This window comes from Schistocerca nitens, chromosome 2 (genome assembly GCF_023898315.1).
Source record: "Schistocerca nitens isolate TAMUIC-IGC-003100 chromosome 2, iqSchNite1.1, whole genome shotgun sequence".
NCBI classification, from domain to species: domain Eukaryota; kingdom Metazoa; phylum Arthropoda; class Insecta; order Orthoptera; family Acrididae; genus Schistocerca; species Schistocerca nitens.
The window spans coordinates 24332821-24351585 of NC_064615.1; the positions used below are offsets into that span (position 1 = coordinate 24332821).

The 18765-nt window shown below is 44.2% G+C and overlaps 1 protein-coding gene across 1 annotated transcript in view; it reads left to right on the forward strand.

Annotated features, from left to right (window-relative positions):
- Nucleotides 1–18765, forward strand: part of LOC126234227 (brain-specific angiogenesis inhibitor 1-associated protein 2-like) — a 597394-nt gene that overhangs the window by 488873 nt on the left and 89756 nt on the right. The window contains exon 3 of the mRNA XM_049942916.1: nucleotides 9315–9407. Within this exon, the coding sequence (XP_049798873.1) occupies nucleotides 9315–9407 (93 nt within the window). The remainder of the gene's footprint in view (nucleotides 1–9314; nucleotides 9408–18765) is intronic.

Consider the following 18765-nt stretch of genomic DNA (forward strand, 5'->3'; position numbering starts at 1 on the left):
GCGGTGTAGCGTTCAGTGAATGTTAAGGGATGTGTTACAAAGTTTACCGTCATCTTATTTCACCCGTTTGGTGATCAATTGCTTGTTTTTTAATTAACCTTTGCTGTTGTATTTGCTGTTTTACAGCAGGTTTCTAAATTTTTTATATTATTGCCGTTCCTGGCATGTAAGGCTTTCATCCCAGATTCTAATTTGGTACTTGTATTTACGCAGTAAGCCTTTAAAACCTTATTTACTGTCATTCCTGGCGTCTGATGCCTTCTGCTGTGTTTGTGGCGACTTGCCTTTAATATTTCAGTACCTGTAATTTGTAAGTTGCAGAGAGTTTTAAACAGTTCTTAATTTATCGCCATTCCTGGCGTGTACGGCCTTCTGCCCAGATCACTGTGGCTTGCTTTGAAAAAATTATCTGCTGTATTCGTATTTAATGGTGATTTGCTAAATTGTAACTCACTGAAAACACTAGCTATTATTTACACAATTGTTAATTCTTTCAATGTGGGGCGCCGGCTGGTGTGGCCGAGCGGTTCTAGGCGCTAAAGTCTGGAACCGCGCGACCGCTACGGTCGCAGGTTCGAATCCTGCCTCGTGCATGGCTGTGTGTGATGTCCTTAGGTTGCTTAGGTTTAAGTAGTTCTAAGATCTAGGGGACTGATGACCTCAGAAGTTAAGTCTCATGGTGCTCAGAGCCATAGGAACCACTTTTTTTGATAACGTGTGGTATTTCTATGTAATAAAATATGGCTTTTCAATCTTCGATCGCTATTCTTTATTTTCAATTACGTGTTTCGGGCTAGCTGCCCATCTTCAGATCTGTTAGACAAAGTTAAAAATATAATTAATAAGAGAGATACAGTTAGTGATAGAAATATCTTAGTTTACAAAAAGAAATTTTGGAACGTATTAAATACCAACATACCATATTACGCACAAGTTACTATGTAACTGCAATATATGGTATGTTGGCATTTAATACGTTCCAAAATTTCTTTTTGTAAACTAAGATATTTCTATCACTAACTGTGTCTCTCTTTATTAATTATATTTTTAACTTTGTCTAACAGATCTGAAGATGGGCAGCTAGGCCGAAACCGGTAATTGAAAATAAAGAATAGTGATGGGAGACTGAAACGCCATATTTTATTTGATGAACGATCGCGGATTTCCCATTAAGACGATCATGTCTAGTTTTGGTACTTCTATTTATTGTTGGGTCTGGAAATACTGGTATAAAATAAATTGTGTGCAACTGTAAACGGCAACCAATAGTAACTGATTACGGCCTCGTCCACAATCGTAACCGAATCCTGCGTTCCCTTGACTACCAGGTTTCAGTATTCACGTCAGTCAGCGCCTGATTTCCTTGAAATTGGTGTGGTACAAGTGGAAAATATTGCGCAATCCCTTCCACTCCGATTTGAGTGCACTATGAAGGCTGGATTCTGTGCCACACGGTATTAGAGTCGTACCTCCGGGACTTGCTAGTTTTTAGTCCGGTGTGCTTGAGCCCCTAGTAATTACCGTCTGACTGTGGGGACAGCAATATCCCGAGCTCGGCCCTGGGACTGGCCGGTGGCAGAGACCTCAGCGCGCCCCGTGCAGCATTCCCAGCGGGCTGCAGGCTCTGCGGCTGACACCGCGCACGCCGGGGCTGGCCGCAGTTAATTGCGTGGCAACGCGTGCCACCTGTTCCCACGGCTCTGCCGTCCGCACGCACGCGCTTACACACACACACTCATACACATACACACACGGCTGGCCTTGGGTCGCCTCCCTTTCTCTGTGATTCTCATCATTCTGCAGTACAGTGCAGTGATCTACATCTACATTTATTCTCCGCAAGCCACCCAACGGTGTGTGGCGGAGGGCACTTTACGTGCCACTGTCATTACCTCCCTTTCCTGTTCCAGCCGCGTACGGTTCGCGGGAAGAACGAATGCCGGAAAGCCTCCGTGCGCGGTCGAATCTCTCTAATTTTACATTCGTGATCTCCTCGGGAGGTATAAGTAGGGGGAAGCAATATATTCGATACCTCATCCAGAAACGCACCCTCTCGAAACCTGGACAGCAAGCTACACTGCGATGCAGAGCGCCTCTCTTGCAGAGTCTGCCACTTGAGATTGCTAAGCATCTCCGTAACGCTATCACGGTTACCAAATAAACCTGTGACGAAACGCGCCGCTCTTCTTTGGATCATCTCTATCTCCTCTGTCAACCCGACATGGTACGGATCCCACACTGATGAGCAGTACTCAAGTATAGGTCGAACGAGTGTTTTGTAAGCCACCTCCTTTGTTGGTGGACTACATTTTCTAAGGACTCTCCCAATGAATCTCAGCCTGGCACCCGCCTTACCAACAATTAATTTTATATGATCATTCCACTCCAAATCGTTCCGTACGCATACTCCTAGATATTTTACAGAAGTAACTGCTACCAGTGTTTGTTCTGCTATCATATAATCATACAATAAAAGATCCTTCTTCAACATGTTGTCGTCTTCAGTTTGAAAACTGGTTTCATGTAGCTCTCCACGCCGGTCTGTCCTGCAAGCCCCTTCATACCTGCATAGCTACTGAGGCTTACATCCGTATGGGTATCCTTACAGAATTCAAGTCTTCGTCTCACTGTATAAATTTTAAACTGTCACCCTGCCCCCCCGCTTCCGTCCACTACAAAATTGACTAGCCCTTGGTACCTCAAGATGGATGCTGCAACAGATTTCGTCATACAGTCACATATGGTGCAAATGTCTTTTCATTACCTCCTCATTATCTTTTAGATTGTTGTGGTCGTCAGTCGAGAGATTGGTTTGATGCAGCTCTCCAAGCTAATCTATCCTGTGCAAGCTTCTTCATTTCCCAGTACCTACTGCAACCTACACCCTTCTGAATCTGTTTAGTGTATTCATCTCTTGGTCTCCCTCTACGTTTTTTTACCCTCCGCACTGCCCTCCAATACTAAATTGGAGATTACTTTATGCCTCATAATATGTCCTAACAACCGATCCCTTCTTCTAGTCAAGTTGTGCCACAAATTTCTCTTCTCCCCAATTCTATTCAATACCTCCTCATTAGTTATGTGATCTACCCATCTAATCTTCAGAATTCTTCTTTTTCTTTAAACTATTTATCGTCCACGTTTCACTTCCATACATGGGTACTTTTAGATCCATCCTAACAAATTTCAGCGTTCTTCTCTAACACCACATTAAAAAAGCTTTTACCTTCTTCTGATCTGATGTGCTTATCACTCACGTTTCACTTTCGTATAAGGCTGCACTCCATACTAAGATTTACAGAAAAGCCTTACTAACGCTTTTCAGAAACCATTTTCTTGCTATTCCGCAGTGCTCATAGGTGCCTAAATAGCTAAACGTGTCTACTACTTTCGTTATCTCATTTCCTAATGTAACAGTATCAGCATTACCTGACTTGACTACATTCCATTGCTCTGGTTTTACTTTTCTTAATTTTCATCTTCTATCAGATTTTCAAGACACTGTCCATTCCTTCCGTCTAGATACAGTGGAATGCTACAAAAAATTACACAATTGTGTCACAACAACAAATTGACGAAAGCCGAAGGCAAAACAACGTACACTTTACTTCAAAGATCACTCCAAAGGAATCCTTCAGTTAAAATAGGGCACACAGATATCAGAGAAGCTTATGTAACACGCTATTTCTTAAAACACACAGATGATAAATTGAATTTCCACGAACACATGAGGCTAACAAAATACACTCGTAAAAATCAGGAAACGTACTACATAAACCGGTGAGGCTAAATTCAAAACAGTACAGACTACGCCTACCAATCATACGGACGCAGCACCGTGCGCTTTTCGAATCAGCACTCAGCTTCACAGATAGCTCACGGGCACGAAGACTGAACCAGGTTACTAACAAAGCATCAGTCATGCGAGGGCAGACAAGTGTCCCACAGAGAAGTGTCCTAGCCGGCCGGGGAAGACGAGCGGTTCTAGGCGCTACAGTCTGGAACCGCGCGACCGCTACGGTCGCAGGTTCGACTCCTGCCTCGGCCATGGATGTGTGTGATGTCCTTAGGTTAGTTAGGTTTAAGTAGTTCTAAGTTCTAGGGGACTGATGACCTCAGAGGTTAAAGTTCGATAGTGCTCAGAGCCATTTGAACCATTTTTTAGAAGTGTCCTACTTAGGCGATCAGCAGCCTTTGACACCAACTCAGTGGATGCACTGTGTGTGTGTGTGTGTGTGTGTGTGTGTGTGTGTATGTGTGTGTGTGTGTGTGCGTGTGTGTGTGCGTGTGCGTGTGTGCGTGTGCGTGTGTGCGTGTGCGTGTGTGCGTGTGTGTGTGTGTGCGTGTGTGCGTGTGTGCGTGCGTGTGTGTGTGTGTGTGTGTGTGTGTGTGTGTGTGTGTGTGTGCGTGTGTGCGTGTGTGTGTGTGTGTGTGTGTGTGTGTGCGTGTGTGTGTGCTTGTTTGTGTTGCTCGGATTATGACCGATAGATATCACGATCAAATATGGAGCTTCAAGGTACTAGTTAAAGATAACTTACAATTACTGGTGTACCTATACAGAAGCAGGTGTTGACAGATGTGAAAATTACCGAGCTATCAGTTTAATAAGTCACAGCTGCAAAATACTAACGCGAATTCTTTACAGACGACTGGAAAAACTGGTAGAAGCGGACCTCGGGGAAGATCAGTTTGGATTCCGTAGAAATGTTGGAACACGTGAGGCAATACTAACCTTACGACTTATGTTAGAAGAAAGATTAAGAAAAGGCAAACCTACGTTTCTAGTATTTGTAGACTTAGAGAAAGCTTTTGACAACGTTAACTGGAATACTCTCTTTCAAATTCTGAAGGTGGCAGGGGTAAAATACAGGGAGCGAAAGGCTATTTACAATTTGTACAGAAACCAGATGGCAGTTATAAGAGTCGAGGGGCATGAAAGGGAAGCAGTGGTTGGGAAAGGAGTGAGACAGGGTTGTAGCCTCTCCCCGATGTTATTCAATCTGTATATTGAGCAAGCAGTAAGGGAAACAAAAGAAAAATTCGGAGTAGGTATTAAAATTCATGGAGAAGAAGTAAAAACTTTGAGGTTCGCCGATGACATTGTAATTCTGTCAGAGACAGCAAAGGACTTGGAAGAGCAGTTGAACGGAATGGACAGTGTCTTGAAGGGAGGATATAAGATGAACATCAACAAAAGCAAAACGAGGATAATGGAATGTAGTCAAATTAAATCGGATGATGCTGAGGGGATTAGATTAGAAAATGAGACACTTAAAGTAGTAAAGGCGTTTTGCTATTTAGGGAGTAAAATAACTAATGATGGTCGAAGTAGAGAGGATATAAAATGTAGACTGGCAATGGCAAGGAAATCGTTTCTGAAGAAGAGAAATTTGTTAACATCGAGTATAGATTTAAGTGTCAGGAAGTCGTTTCTGGAAGTATTTGTATGGAGTGTAGCCATGTATGGAAGTGAAACATGGACGATAACCAGTTTGGACAAGAAGAGAATAGAAGCTTTCGAAATGTGGTGCTACTGAAGAATGCTGAAGATAAGGTGGGTAGATCACGTAACTAATGAGGAGGTATTGAATAGGATTGGGGAGAAGAGAAGTTTGTGGCACAACTTGAGTAGAAGAAGGGATCGGTTGGTAGGACATGTTTTGAGGCATCAAGGGATCACAAATTTAGCATTGGAGGGCAGCGTGGAGGGTAAAAATCGTAGAGGGAGACCAAGAGATGAATACACTAAGCAGATTCAGAAGGATGTAGGTTGCACTAGGTACTGGGAGATGAAGAAGCTTGCACAGGATAGAGTAGCATGGAGAGCTGCATCAAACCAGTCTCAGGACTGAAGACCACAACAACAACAAGATATACAGAAGACACGCCACCTTAAAAGTTGGCGTTTGGATACATGGAAATGTGAGTGGGATATAAATGACGAAGGAACTTAGACACTACGACTTCCTCTCTGACGTAAGGGAGCCTGTTGAGAATGGAACATAAACCGATCCAGCCGCGCTACGGTACTTTCCTTGACTGGACCCAGACCTTATCCAACAACCGTGAACGGCGTAAGACTGAGGGTGACACCGAAAAGCCCGCGCGGGGAATAAGGTTCCCCGTAACACTCTGCCTTTAACTGCGGGCAACGCGTGAACATGAGTACAATTAAATACATTAACTGACAGTATTTCAAAAACAGCACATGGAGAATACCCGCGGAAACGACCTAACAGACATGCTTACATGCAACGTAACAACAGTTTCCAGAGGGTGGACAGAGACAACAATGTCACTGAAGAGGATGAGGAGGAGCAGGCAGATGGTACGTAACAGTAAATAAGACACCTATAATTATGAGGCAGACACAACGTGCCAAAATGCACAGACAAGTTCTACATAGAAGTCAGATAATACACTCCTGGAAATTGAAATAAGAACACCGTGAATTCATTGTCCCAGGAAGCGGAAACTTTATTGACACATTCCTGGGGTCAGATACATCACATGATCACACTGACAGAACCACAGGCACATAGACACAGGCAACAGAGCATGCACAATGTCGGCACTAGTACAGTGTATATCCACCTTTCGCAGCAATGCAGGCTGCTATTCTCCCATGGAGACGATCGTAGAGATGCTGGATGTAGTCCTGTGGAACGGCTTGCCATGCCATTTCCACCTGGCGCCTCAGTTGGACCAGCGTTCGTGCTGGACGTGCAGACCGCGTGAGACGACGCTTCATCCAGTCCCAAACATGCTCAATGGGGGACACATCCGGAGATCTTGCTGGCCAGGGTAGTTGACTTACACCTTCTAGAGCACGTTGGGTGGCACGGGATACATGCGGACGTGCATTGTCATGTTGGAACAGCAAGTTCCCTTGCCGGTCTAGGAATGGTAGAACGATGGGTTCGATGACGGTTTGGATGTACCGTGCACTATTCAGTGCCCCTCGACGATCACCAGTGGTGTACGGCCAGTGTAGGAGATCGCTCCCCACACCATGCTGCCGGGTGTTGGCCCTGTGTGCCTCGGTCGTATGCAGTCCTGATTGTGGCGCTCACCTGCACGGCGCCAAACACGCATACGACCATCATTGGCACCAAGGCAGAAGCGACTCTCATCGCTGAAGACGACACGTCTCCATTCGTCCCTCCATTCACGCCTGTCGCGACACCACTGGAGGCGGGCTGCACGATGTTGGGGCGTGAGCGGAAGACGGCCTAACGGTGTGCGGGACCGTAGCCCAGCTTCATGGAGACGGTTGCGAATGGTCCTCGCCGATACCCCAGGAGCAACAGTGTCCCTAATTTGCTGGGAAGTGACGGTGCGGTCCCCTACGGCACTGCGTAGGATCCTACGGTCTTGGCGTGCATCCGTGCGTCGCTGCAGTCCGGTCCCAGGTCGACGGGCACGTGCACCTTCCGCCGACCACTGGCGACAACATCGATGTACTGTGGAGACCTCACGCCCCACGTGTTGAGCAATTCGGCGGTACGTCCACCCGGCCTCCCGCATGCCCACTATACGCCCTCGCTCAAAGTCCGTCAACTGCACATACGGTTCACGTCCACGCTGTCGCGGCATGCTACCAGTGTTAAAGACTGCGATGGAGCTCCGTATGCCACGGCAAACTGGCTGACACTGACGGCGGCGGCGCACAAATGCTGCGTAGCTAGCGCCATTCGACGGCCAACACCGCGGTTCCTGGTGTGTCCGCTGTGCCGTGCGTGTGATCATTGCTTGTACAGCCCTCTCGCAGTGTCCGGAGCAATTATGGTGGGTCTGACACACCGGTGTCAATGTGTTCTTTTTTCCATTTCCAGGAGTGTATGTATGTATTTCAGCCTTAAATTATTTGTTGTTTAAAAAAGTATTTATTCCGTGTCGAATAGCGCAGAAGGACACAACAAAAAAAGATGACAAACGAAAACCGTAATATGTATGGCCCGTTTTAATTTATCAGGTGAAAGGTCTTTAAATTTGAAATAAATAAATGAATTTCGTCCACCTGCCCTTTGATGTGTGCTTCAATTCATCTCCTTCAACTTTAATTCCAGTTTGCTCTTGGTCTCCCTTAGTGGGTGCTCACTGTGTCAGCAGCTCGTGGTCTTGTGGAGAGAGTTGCTGATTCTAGACGACGGGTCCCCAGATTCGATTCCCGACCGGCACAATATGTCATACGCACATGTTTTGCTCACTATACTGGTCAAATAAAATGGTGAATGGCGGGAGGGAGGGACCTAGGTTACAACCCTGTATCACTCCATTGTCAACTTCTGCTTTCCTTTGGTCTTCGACTTTTGACATACTGCTCATAAATTCACGACACCTAGATTTTTCAGGTAGTACGCTGTAGTGATTTGACAGCTGGCCGAGAAACGGCAGTGTAGGAATATAATGTCCTCTCAGTAGTGCCATAGGCTCGGTCCTGTGCGCGCTATTGTTCTCCTTGTATGTCAGACACATATCGTCTGTTGTGGCCGTCTCTAAATATCGTTTGTGCGATAATGGCCTCCAGATTTAGCTAAGTACCATATGTGAAGATATAAATACTGTTGTCGTCCAGATGAATAATCGTCTGTCTACAGTGGTCAAAAAGGCGCAAAATCTGTGACTTCAACGTAATGCAACTACGTCTCGCCTAATTTATGAAGACATTCTTTCAAGATTTATTACGTTCTCACAGAGAGCTAAATAAAAAGATGTTTCAAGAAGGAATGGCCATAGATTTTCCTTAACAGCAAACGAAATGCTCAGTCTTCTACGGAAATCTTTTGAAATAGTGTAAATGTTGTTTTCCATGTCAGAATTGTCCGTGACAGTTTTATAGTTTCGTTAAAGCTTCTGTATACGCGAAAAGAATTCATGTGTAGCTTTTATGTGCCATCTAACATTTAATATTACATTTCAAATCTACTTTTGTTCTCAGCTACATAATTTGTTCTTCATCTTATGTGATCTGGACAAACATCTCGAATGTAATAAAAATTTGAATTGCTGGTGAAACATGCACTTTGTAAAACTTGGAACTACTTACTTATTTACTTATTACTAGGCATCCGATTTCTAAGTTAAACGTTTCATACGTCACAGCCCTGAATGGTATGATCCTTGTTGTACCCCCTTCAACCTCCTCCCCTCCCCGTCCCCCCTCCCCCTCCTTATTCTCCGAACAGTGTTATCGTGTAGGTACATTCTGTAACATGTGTACGTTTTAGCGTGTGAGTGCAATTGCGGGCCTTTATGTTCCGTTCCGTCTGTACTTACCAAGAGAATTTTGACCGAATGCCTTCATGTTTCAGGAGCTGCGGCGGCGTCCCGACTGTACGTGGACGCCATCAGCAAGCTGGCCAAGCAGGCGCAACAGGGCACCTGGGGAGCCTCCGCTGACATCGGTGAGTCATCGAGTGAGGCATCATATTGCAGTCATCGCTTTGGTGCTTTGAATGCTGACGCAATGCGAAGGGTGGACTGTAATTCCTAGAAGCGAAAAATTCTGGCCTTTGACGAAACCCTCTCTTTCCTCATGCTTAAGCTGTGGAGGTCATCTAGTCTAGTTGATCCGATGGGTTTCAATGAGGAGTTAACGTAGCAAAAACCTTATTAATATACTTACGTTTTATTAATTTCCTATCACAATTTGGCACTGGACGTCTTGAAAAAGGACATCAGATATGTAGGCCTTTCAATAAGTAAACAGTTTCGATTGAAAAAATGCGGAATTGATTGTCGGATATCGTAGAACGTTACCGCTTCAGCTCCTACGGTTTCATGGAAGCTCCAATAGACGGCGGTGCTATACGTGGCCTTCAAAATGGCGTCTGTAACGAAGATGAGTTACAACCATTGCGTTTCTTTTGGTGGATAATCAGAGCACCGCAGATATTCGTAGGCTCTTGCAGAATGCCTACGGAGATCTGGCAGTGAACAAAAGCACGGTAAGTCGTTGTGCGAGGAGTCTGTCGTCATCGCAACCCTGTCTGATCTCCTACGTGCCGGCCGACTCCACAAGGGTATGACTCACGAAATGCTGGCAATTGCGGACAGTGTCATTCGAGTTGGTCGACTGAGTACAATGAAACACCTCGTTCTCATCTGGACGTCTCTGCTGGAAGTGCTGACATGCTCATCCACCAGTTGAATTTAAAGGTATGTGTCCGCTGGGTTCCTCACCGCTTAACAGTTGACCATAAGAAACATCTGTGTAGAATTGCTTACGCGGTGAAACATGGATTCATCACTTCGAACCGGAAATAAAACGGAGATTATGTTGTAGAATAGCGTTTTGCAGTCAAAGCAGTGGAGAATAATATGATGTATTGTTGAACGGATATAATGTTGAAAAAAAGTGTTTTTGCAGCCAAAGGGGTGGAGAATAATATGGTGTATTGGAATCCATAACAAAACGAAACTGCTTTCAGAAAAAAGTGTGCTGCATCACTTACTGAAAACCCCTCGTATACTAATACAAAGTATCTCATGAATGTTATCGGTACCGACGGCGTTGACAGGATACTTTAGATCAAAAAATGGTTCAAATGGCTCTGAGCACTATGGGACTTAACAGCTATGGTCATCAGTCCCCTAGAACTTAGAACTACTTAAAACCTCACTAACCTAAGGACATCACACAACACCCAGTCATCACGAGGCAGAGAAAATCCTTAACCCCGCCGGGAGTTGAACCCGGGAACCCAGGCGCGGGAAGCGAGAACGCTACCGCACGACAACGAGCTGCTGACATACTTTAGATCAAACTGTTTGATATCCTTTTAAAGGTGGCCAGCGGACGATACGGGCTAGGATATTATCATGAAAGTAGATTGTATACGTGAAAGAGAACTGGAGGCACTGGAAGGTTTCATATTGATTACATAATGGTAAGACAGAGATTTCGGAACGAGGTTTTAAAGTATAAGACTTTTCCAGGGGCAGATGTGGACTCTGACCACAATGTGTGGGTTGCGAACTTCTGATCAAAACTGAAGAAACGGCAAAAAGGCAGCAATTTAAGGAGACAGGACCTGGATAAACTGAAACAAGAGGTTGTAGAGAGTGTCACAGGGAGCATTAGGGAACGATTGACAAGAACAGGGGAAAGGAGTACAATAGAAGAAGAATGTGAAGCTGTGAGAGATGAAATGTGAAGGCAGCAGAGGTTCAAAAAGGTAAAAAGATGAGAGCTAGTAGAAATCCTTGAGTAACACAAGACAGATTGAATTTAATCGTTGAAAGGAGAAAATATAAAAATGCAATAAGTTGAGAAGGTGGAAGGTCATACAAAAGTCTAAAAAACGAGACCGACAGGAAGTTAAAAACAGCTAAGCAGGAATGGGTAGAGGACAAATGTGTTTCAAGTTGCCGCACCATTTCAATCGCACGCTATGATGCACCTGCTCTCCGTACCGCAACAGAACTGTGTTACTGTGAGACATGTAACTAACCTATTGAAGTACCCACCCACTATTGATCCTACCTTACAAATTTTCGGCTTTCAAGGACAATTTTCAGGAACAATTTATTATTTTTCTATGATACGAGGCCTGTTCAGAAAGTAAGCTCCGATTGATTGCCAAATTGAAACCACAGTGAACATCAGAAATGTTTTACTTGTAACAATTAGCTACACCTTTCAGCTACTTCTCTACGTAGTCGCCGTTCTGACTTAGACTTTTCTCATAGCGTTGTACCAACTTTTCAATAGCCTCATCATAGAAGGCAGCCGCCAGTGCTTTCCGCCAATTCTCCACGCTGGCCTACACCTCGTTGTCTGTGTCAAAATGTTGTCGTCAAAGACAGCGGTTCATGTGACCAGAGATGAAACTCAGGGGGAGACAATTGCGGACTGTATTGGGGGTAATCTAACATTTCCATTTGCAAACGATGCAGGAGCATCTTCATTGCCCCTGCAGAATGCGGCTGAGAATTGTCTTGAAGACGAAACAGCACGACAGTTATGTAATGTTAGCTGCATAGCTTCAGGCGAAATTTCTCACCAGGCCCTCGTACTTGGCGGCAGACACTATTTTCTAGACATCTTTACGCACTCACTGCGAGCTCAGAAATGAGAAGAGCGACGTGATGCTAACTGGGGTTATACTAGAGACACTACCCAACACATCTGTGCAAAGCTTTATCGGATTTTCATAGTCGTTTCCATTTCGCGACCGATCGGAGCTTACTTTCTGAAAGCCCCTCGTATTTTTGTCTACGTCTCTGAGAGGGTAAAATTATGCCATATTGTTTGTCTTATTTTTTCAAGAGCTTGCCATTTGTCTTTTCAGAAAAGCTATGTTGAAAATATTTAGCTGTTGCACAACACAAGACTTTTTTGAAAAATTTTGTGAGGAAAAATTACACTAAACGCTGCAAGTTTGCACTGATGAAGACGTTTCCTTGCCAAGCGTACAGAGGGGGTTTCAAGGGTGGACGGAGGCGCTAGAAGGTCTAGTGATTAGCATAGACAACCAATATTGTAGAGTTTGCGGTTTGGTTTCCAAATATCGATCATGAACTGGTCTGTAGAATAAAATGGTACGTCTTTACTCATTTATAACATGCTGAGTGGTTACTTCAATAAATTGGAATCGTAAATTGACTCACGTCCCTGAAAGGAAATTCATTCAAAAGGAACCATGGAAACATGTAGTTAGCATCAGGAATAAATTAAACATTTCAAAACAATCAGTTACCAGACTTCGCGATCAGGAATGCAAGTTGTCATAGAAAATTTCAGAACTTGGATTATAAGCAGAGTGATAGCGTCGGCCTGAAGCACTGTTTTGACAAGGTTTCCGCCCTTGACCGTCACATGTCGAGTACGAAAATTGTTGGGGCGTTGCTTCAAGACGACGCTGTTACGCAACAGATAATTCGAATTCAATATCTGCAACAAGTGTTCTTTCCAACACTTTGAAAATTGAAGTACATACTAAGAACAAGCTAGCATTTGTCATTACTTCACAGAAGCTGGATTACCATTCCATCAGCTGATGATAGTCGTGTATTTTCAGCGTTTTGCCTTATGTTATCCGGGTTTGGGAGAAACCGAAATCTCTGTTCAGGTAGCGATCCATCGTACCGTTTCAGTCTGCCACGAGTAAAGTGCTGTTACCAATAAAGAAAAATCTGTTGAGTGGAAATGGATGGGAATTACGACTTTTTAAATACATTTTCTTAGTTAACACAACGAACTTCATTACAAAACACAACTATGTCCAGAATACGTTATACACGACAAATGTGCTTGGTATTAAGAAACAGTAATAAAATAAGAATAAAATATACTCAGTGGGTATAACTCAGACAACGAAATAACGTTAACAGAAAAAACAATTAAAATAAATGGGATCTGCAATTACCTTCAATAGGAAACGCCAGTGGATAAAATTACTCGTACAGTGGTCTGCAAGGCATAAGGACAAAAGGAATTTTCGCACTATGTGCTTCTGTCAAGTAACATACTTGAATTAAATTTGGACCATACATATAAATAACTGCTACATTACACTACAGAACGTAAATGAAAGAAGTAAGCAATGAGAGGAAAACAAATGACACGTCTCTTCAAAGGAAATACTTACGCTGAAGTCATCGCAATTCATAATGGTTCCATAGACATTACAAACGGGGAGACAGTGTAGCATAGCATTCTCTACAAAGTGCTTCCTTGATGACCACAAAACTGGCAAGGAGTTCTTGTGACAGGGTGTTCCATTCCGCCCGCCAGCGCTGTTATCAACTGGCCGATGGTCCCTGCACCACATCCCACACCTGCTCGATGGGATTTAAGTAAGGAGAGCGGGCTGGCCAGTCCATTTGCCGAATAACACCTCGTTCCAAGGTTCCTACCTAAGCATTGTCAGCCATAGCAATAAAGTCAGAGGCAAATGCACCCCTGAAAAGACGCTGCTAGGGAAGGAGTACAGTGTCATAAGAACGGCTACCGGTGAGTACCGGTAGACCGGTAGACCGTATTCGAATCTCGATCAATCTTAGCATTATCAAGTGTCGCCTATTACTTCTCTCATCTCTGGAAGAGTTTGTTGATACGAAAAATACCGTGTTGCACTGAAGTTCGGAGTCCACGTCGAATTGTACGTCCCTCTGTAACTCGGTGGGTAACTCAGTGGAAAGGTCGGAGGATGGCACACGACAATGCCTAGAAAAGCACTGGGGTCTTCGATTGACGACTGCTTTACTTTTTTTACCCCTGTGTAACATTGCGTTTCCCAAAAACATAGCACCTGAACCAGCAAAACGACCATGTTCGACAGTGCCCCAGGGGCATCATGTATTCCCATCTGTCGTCACATGATGGTACGCCTAGAATCACTACTCAGACGGTATCTGCTCTCATCCAAGAACAACACGCGAACCCAGTCCTCATTGCTCCAGCCCCTGTGCTCTTGGCACTATCACAAGCGGTTCCGCCGATGTGCGGTACTCAACAGGAGCCAACGTGCTGGTCATCCGTCAAAGAGATCACTTTCATGCTCAAATGGCTCTTAGCACTATGGGACTTAACATCTGAGGTCATCAGTCCCCTAGAACTTAGAACTACTTAAACCTAACTAACCTTAGGACGACACACACAAGCATGCCCGACGCAGGATTCGAACCTGCGGTTCCAAACTGAAGGGCCTAAAACCTCTCGGCCACAGCGGCCGGCCACCTTCATGCAATCACCGTGCCATTGTAGAGACTGCGTGCTTTCCAGTCCTGTGAAATGTGATGCCAGTTGTCCTCACTGATTGACCTTCGTTCCGTTTTGCGTATTGCACAATGTACTGATCTTCTGCTGCTGTAGTTGACCATGGGCGACCACATCCTCTCCTTCGGGCACCAGTGCCAGCGTTCAGAACGCTGCCCCTGCACGTGAAACAATGCTATGAACAACAAAGAACTGCTAGACTCCCTACATTTCATCCTTCTCTCAGTCTCCCGATGAGTTTTCCCCGTGTGATGTCTCCGGGCCACATTGTAATCAAGAATACCAGCGTGGACTCCGCAACTGCCAGCAGATTTCCATGCACTGACTTTCCCTGTTCCTTCAACAGCTTCCAGTTGCGGGCCCAGCCCCATTTGGCGCTGTAGACCCACTGACCTCACACCATGTGACGTCCAATGTTCTGTGCACGACTGGGAGGTTTCATGCAACATGCTCCCACACTTTCATTAATTTCCATCGAGTAAATAAATGATTAAGTTACTTTGTCTCCCTCCTTAATTTTTGCACAGTAGTGTACATAAAAATTGCACATGAAGGTTGGTTGTTTCGGGGAAGGAGACCAGACAGCGAGGTCATCGGTCTCATCGGATTAGGGAAGTACGGGGAAGGAAGTCGGCCGTGCCCTTTGAAAGGAACCATCCCGGCATTTGCCTGGAGCGATTTAGGGAAATCACGGAAAACCTAAATCAGGATGGCCGGACGCGGGATTGAACCGCCGTCCTCCCGGATGCGAGTCCAGTGTCTAACCACTGCGCCACCTCGCTCGGTTGCACATGAAGCCCTACAACCAGTTCAACTAAACTTGGACAGAGCAGAGGACTGTCATCTGTATAGGACTGTTCCATTTGGGTAATCTAAATTACAGGGCAGCGAGCACAAGGCACAGACGTATCACGTGTAACAAAAATGACTCTAAAATGCTTGTTGGTTGCTGAAAAAATATCGTAGCCGTTTTTAGAGATCTTTTTATTTCCACATTCACGTTTCAGGACGAGCCCATCGTCTAGTGACCATGTTGTTGTTGTTGTCCTAAGACTGGTTTGATGCCTCTTCATCTCCCAGTACTTACTGCAACCTACATCCTTCTGAATATGCTTGGTGTATTCATCTCTTGGTCTCCCTCTACGATTTTCACCCTCCACGCTGCCCCCCAATGCTAAATTTGTGATCCCTTGACGCCTCAGAACATGTCCTACCAACCGATCCCTTCTTCTTGTCAAGTTCTGCCACAAACTCTTCTTCTCCGCAATTCTGTTCAATACTTCCTCATTAGTTATGTGATCTACCCATCTAATCTTCAGCATTCTTCTGTAGCACCACATTTCGAAAGCCTCTATTCTCTTCTTGTCCAAACTATTTATCGTCCATGTTTCACTTCCATACATGGCTACACTCCATACAAATACTTTAAAAAATGACTTCCTGACACTTAAATCTATACTCGATGTTAACAAATTTCTCTTCTTCAGAAACGCTTTCCTCGCCATTGCCAGTCTACATTTTATATCCTCTCTACTTCGACCATCATCAGTTATTTTGCTCCCCAAATAGGAAAACTCCTTTGCTACTTTAAGTGTCTCATTTCCTAATCTAATTCCCTCAGCATCACCCGACTTAATTCGACTTCATTCCATTATCCTCGTTTTGCTTTTGTTGATGTTCATCTTATATCCTCCCTTCAAGACACCATCCATTCCGTTCAACTGCTCTTCCAAGTCCTTTGCTGTCTCTGACAGAATTACAATGTCATCGGCAAACCTCAAGGTTTTAATTTCTTCTCCCTGAATTTTAATACCTACTCCAAATTTTTCTTTTGTTTCCTTTACTGCTTGCTCAATATACAGATTGAATAACATCGGGGAGAGGCTACAACCCTGTCTCACTCCCTTCCCAACCACTGCTTCCCTTTCATGCCCCTCGACTCTTATAACTGCCATCAGGTTTCTGTACAAATTGTAAATAGCCTTTCGCTCCCTGTATTTTACCCCTGCCACCTTTAGAATTTGAAAGAGAGTATTCCAGTCAACATTGTCAAAAGCTTTCTCTAAGTCTACAAATGCTAGAAACGTAGGTTTGCCTTTCCTTAATCTTCCTTCTAAGATAAGTCGTAAGGTCAGTATTGCCTCACGTGTTCCAGTGTTTCTACGGAATCCAAACTGATCTTCCCCGAGATCGGCTTCTACTAGTTTTTCCATTCGTCTGTAAAGAATTCGTGTTAGTATTTTGCAGCTGTGACTTATTAAACTGATAGTTCGGTAATTTTCACATCTGTCAACACCTGCTTTCTTTGGGATTGGAATTATTATATTCTTCTTAAAGTCTGAGGGTATTACGCCTGTTTCTTACATCTTGCTTACCAGATGGTAGAATTTTGACAGGACTGGCCCTCCCAAGGCCGTCAGTAGTTCCAATGGAATGTTGTCTACTCCTGGGGCCTTGTTCCGACTCAGATCTTTCAGTGCTCTGTCAAACTCTTCACGCAGTATCATATCTCCCATTTCATCTTCATCTACATCCTGTTCCATTTCCATAATATTGTCCTCAAGTACATCGCCCTTGTATAGACCCTCTATATACTCCTTCCACCTTTCTGCTTTCCCTTCTTTGCTTAGAACTGGGTTTCCATCTGAGCTCTTGATGTTCATACAAGTGGTTCTCTTATCTCCAAAGGTCTCTTTAATTTTCCTGTAGGCAGTATCTATCTTACCCCTAGTGAGACAAGCCTCTACATCCTTACATTTGTCCTCTAGCCATCCCTGCTTAGCCATTTTGCACTTCCTGTCGATCTCATTTTTGAGTCGTTTGTATTCCTTTTTGCCTGCTTCATTTACTGAATTTTTATATTTTCTCTTTTCATCAATTAAATTCAATATTTCTTCTGTCACCCAAGGATTTCTACTAGCCCTCGTCTTTGTACCTACTTGATCGTCTGCTGGCTTCACTACTTCATTCCTCAAAGCTACCCATTCTTCTTCTACTGTATTTCTTTCCCCCATTCCTGTCAATTGTTCCCTTATGCTCTCCCTGAAACTCTGAACAACCTCTGGTTCTTTCAGTTTATCCAGGTCCCATCTCCTTAAATTTCCACCTTATTGCAGTTTCTTCAGTTTTAATCTACAGGTCATAACCAATAGATTGTGGTCAGAGTCCACATCTGCCCCTGGAAATGTCTTACAATTTAAAACCTGGTTCCTAAATCTCTTTCTTACCATTATATAATCTATCTGATACCTTTTAGTATCTCCAGGGTTCTTCCATGTATACAACCTTCTTTCATGATTCTTAAACCAAGTGTTAGCTATGATTATGTTGTGCTCTGTGTAAAATTCTACCGGGCGGCTTCCTCTTTCATTTCTTAGCCCCAATCCATATTCACCTACTACGTTTCCTTCTCTCCCTTTTCCTAGATTCGAATTTTAGTCACCCATGACTATTATATTTTCGTCTCCCTTCACTATCTCAATAATTTCTTTTATTTCATCATACATTTCTTCAATTTCTTCGTCGTCTGCAGAGATAGTTGGCATATAAACTTGTACTACTGTAGTAGGTGTGGGCTTCGTATCTATCTTGGCCACAACAATGCGTTCGCTGTGCTGTTTGTAGTAGCTTACCCGCATTCCCATTTTCCTATTCAATATTAAACCTACTCCTGCATTACCCCTATTTGATTTTGTGTTTATAACCCTGTAGTCGCCTGACCAGAAGTCTTGTTCCTCCTGCCACCGAACTTCACTAATTCCCACTATATCTAACTTTAACCTATCCATTTCCCTTTTTAAATTTTCTAACCTACCTGCCCGATTAAGGGATCTGACATTCCACGCTCCGATCCGTAGAACGCCAGTTTTCTTTCTCCTGTTAACGACATCCTCTTGAGTAGTCCCCGCCCGGAGATCCGAACGGGGGACTATTTTACCTCCGGAATATTTTACCCAAGAGGACGCCATCATCATTTAATCATATAGTAAAGCTGCATGCCCTCGGGAAAAATTACGGCTGTAGTTTCCCCATGTTTTCAG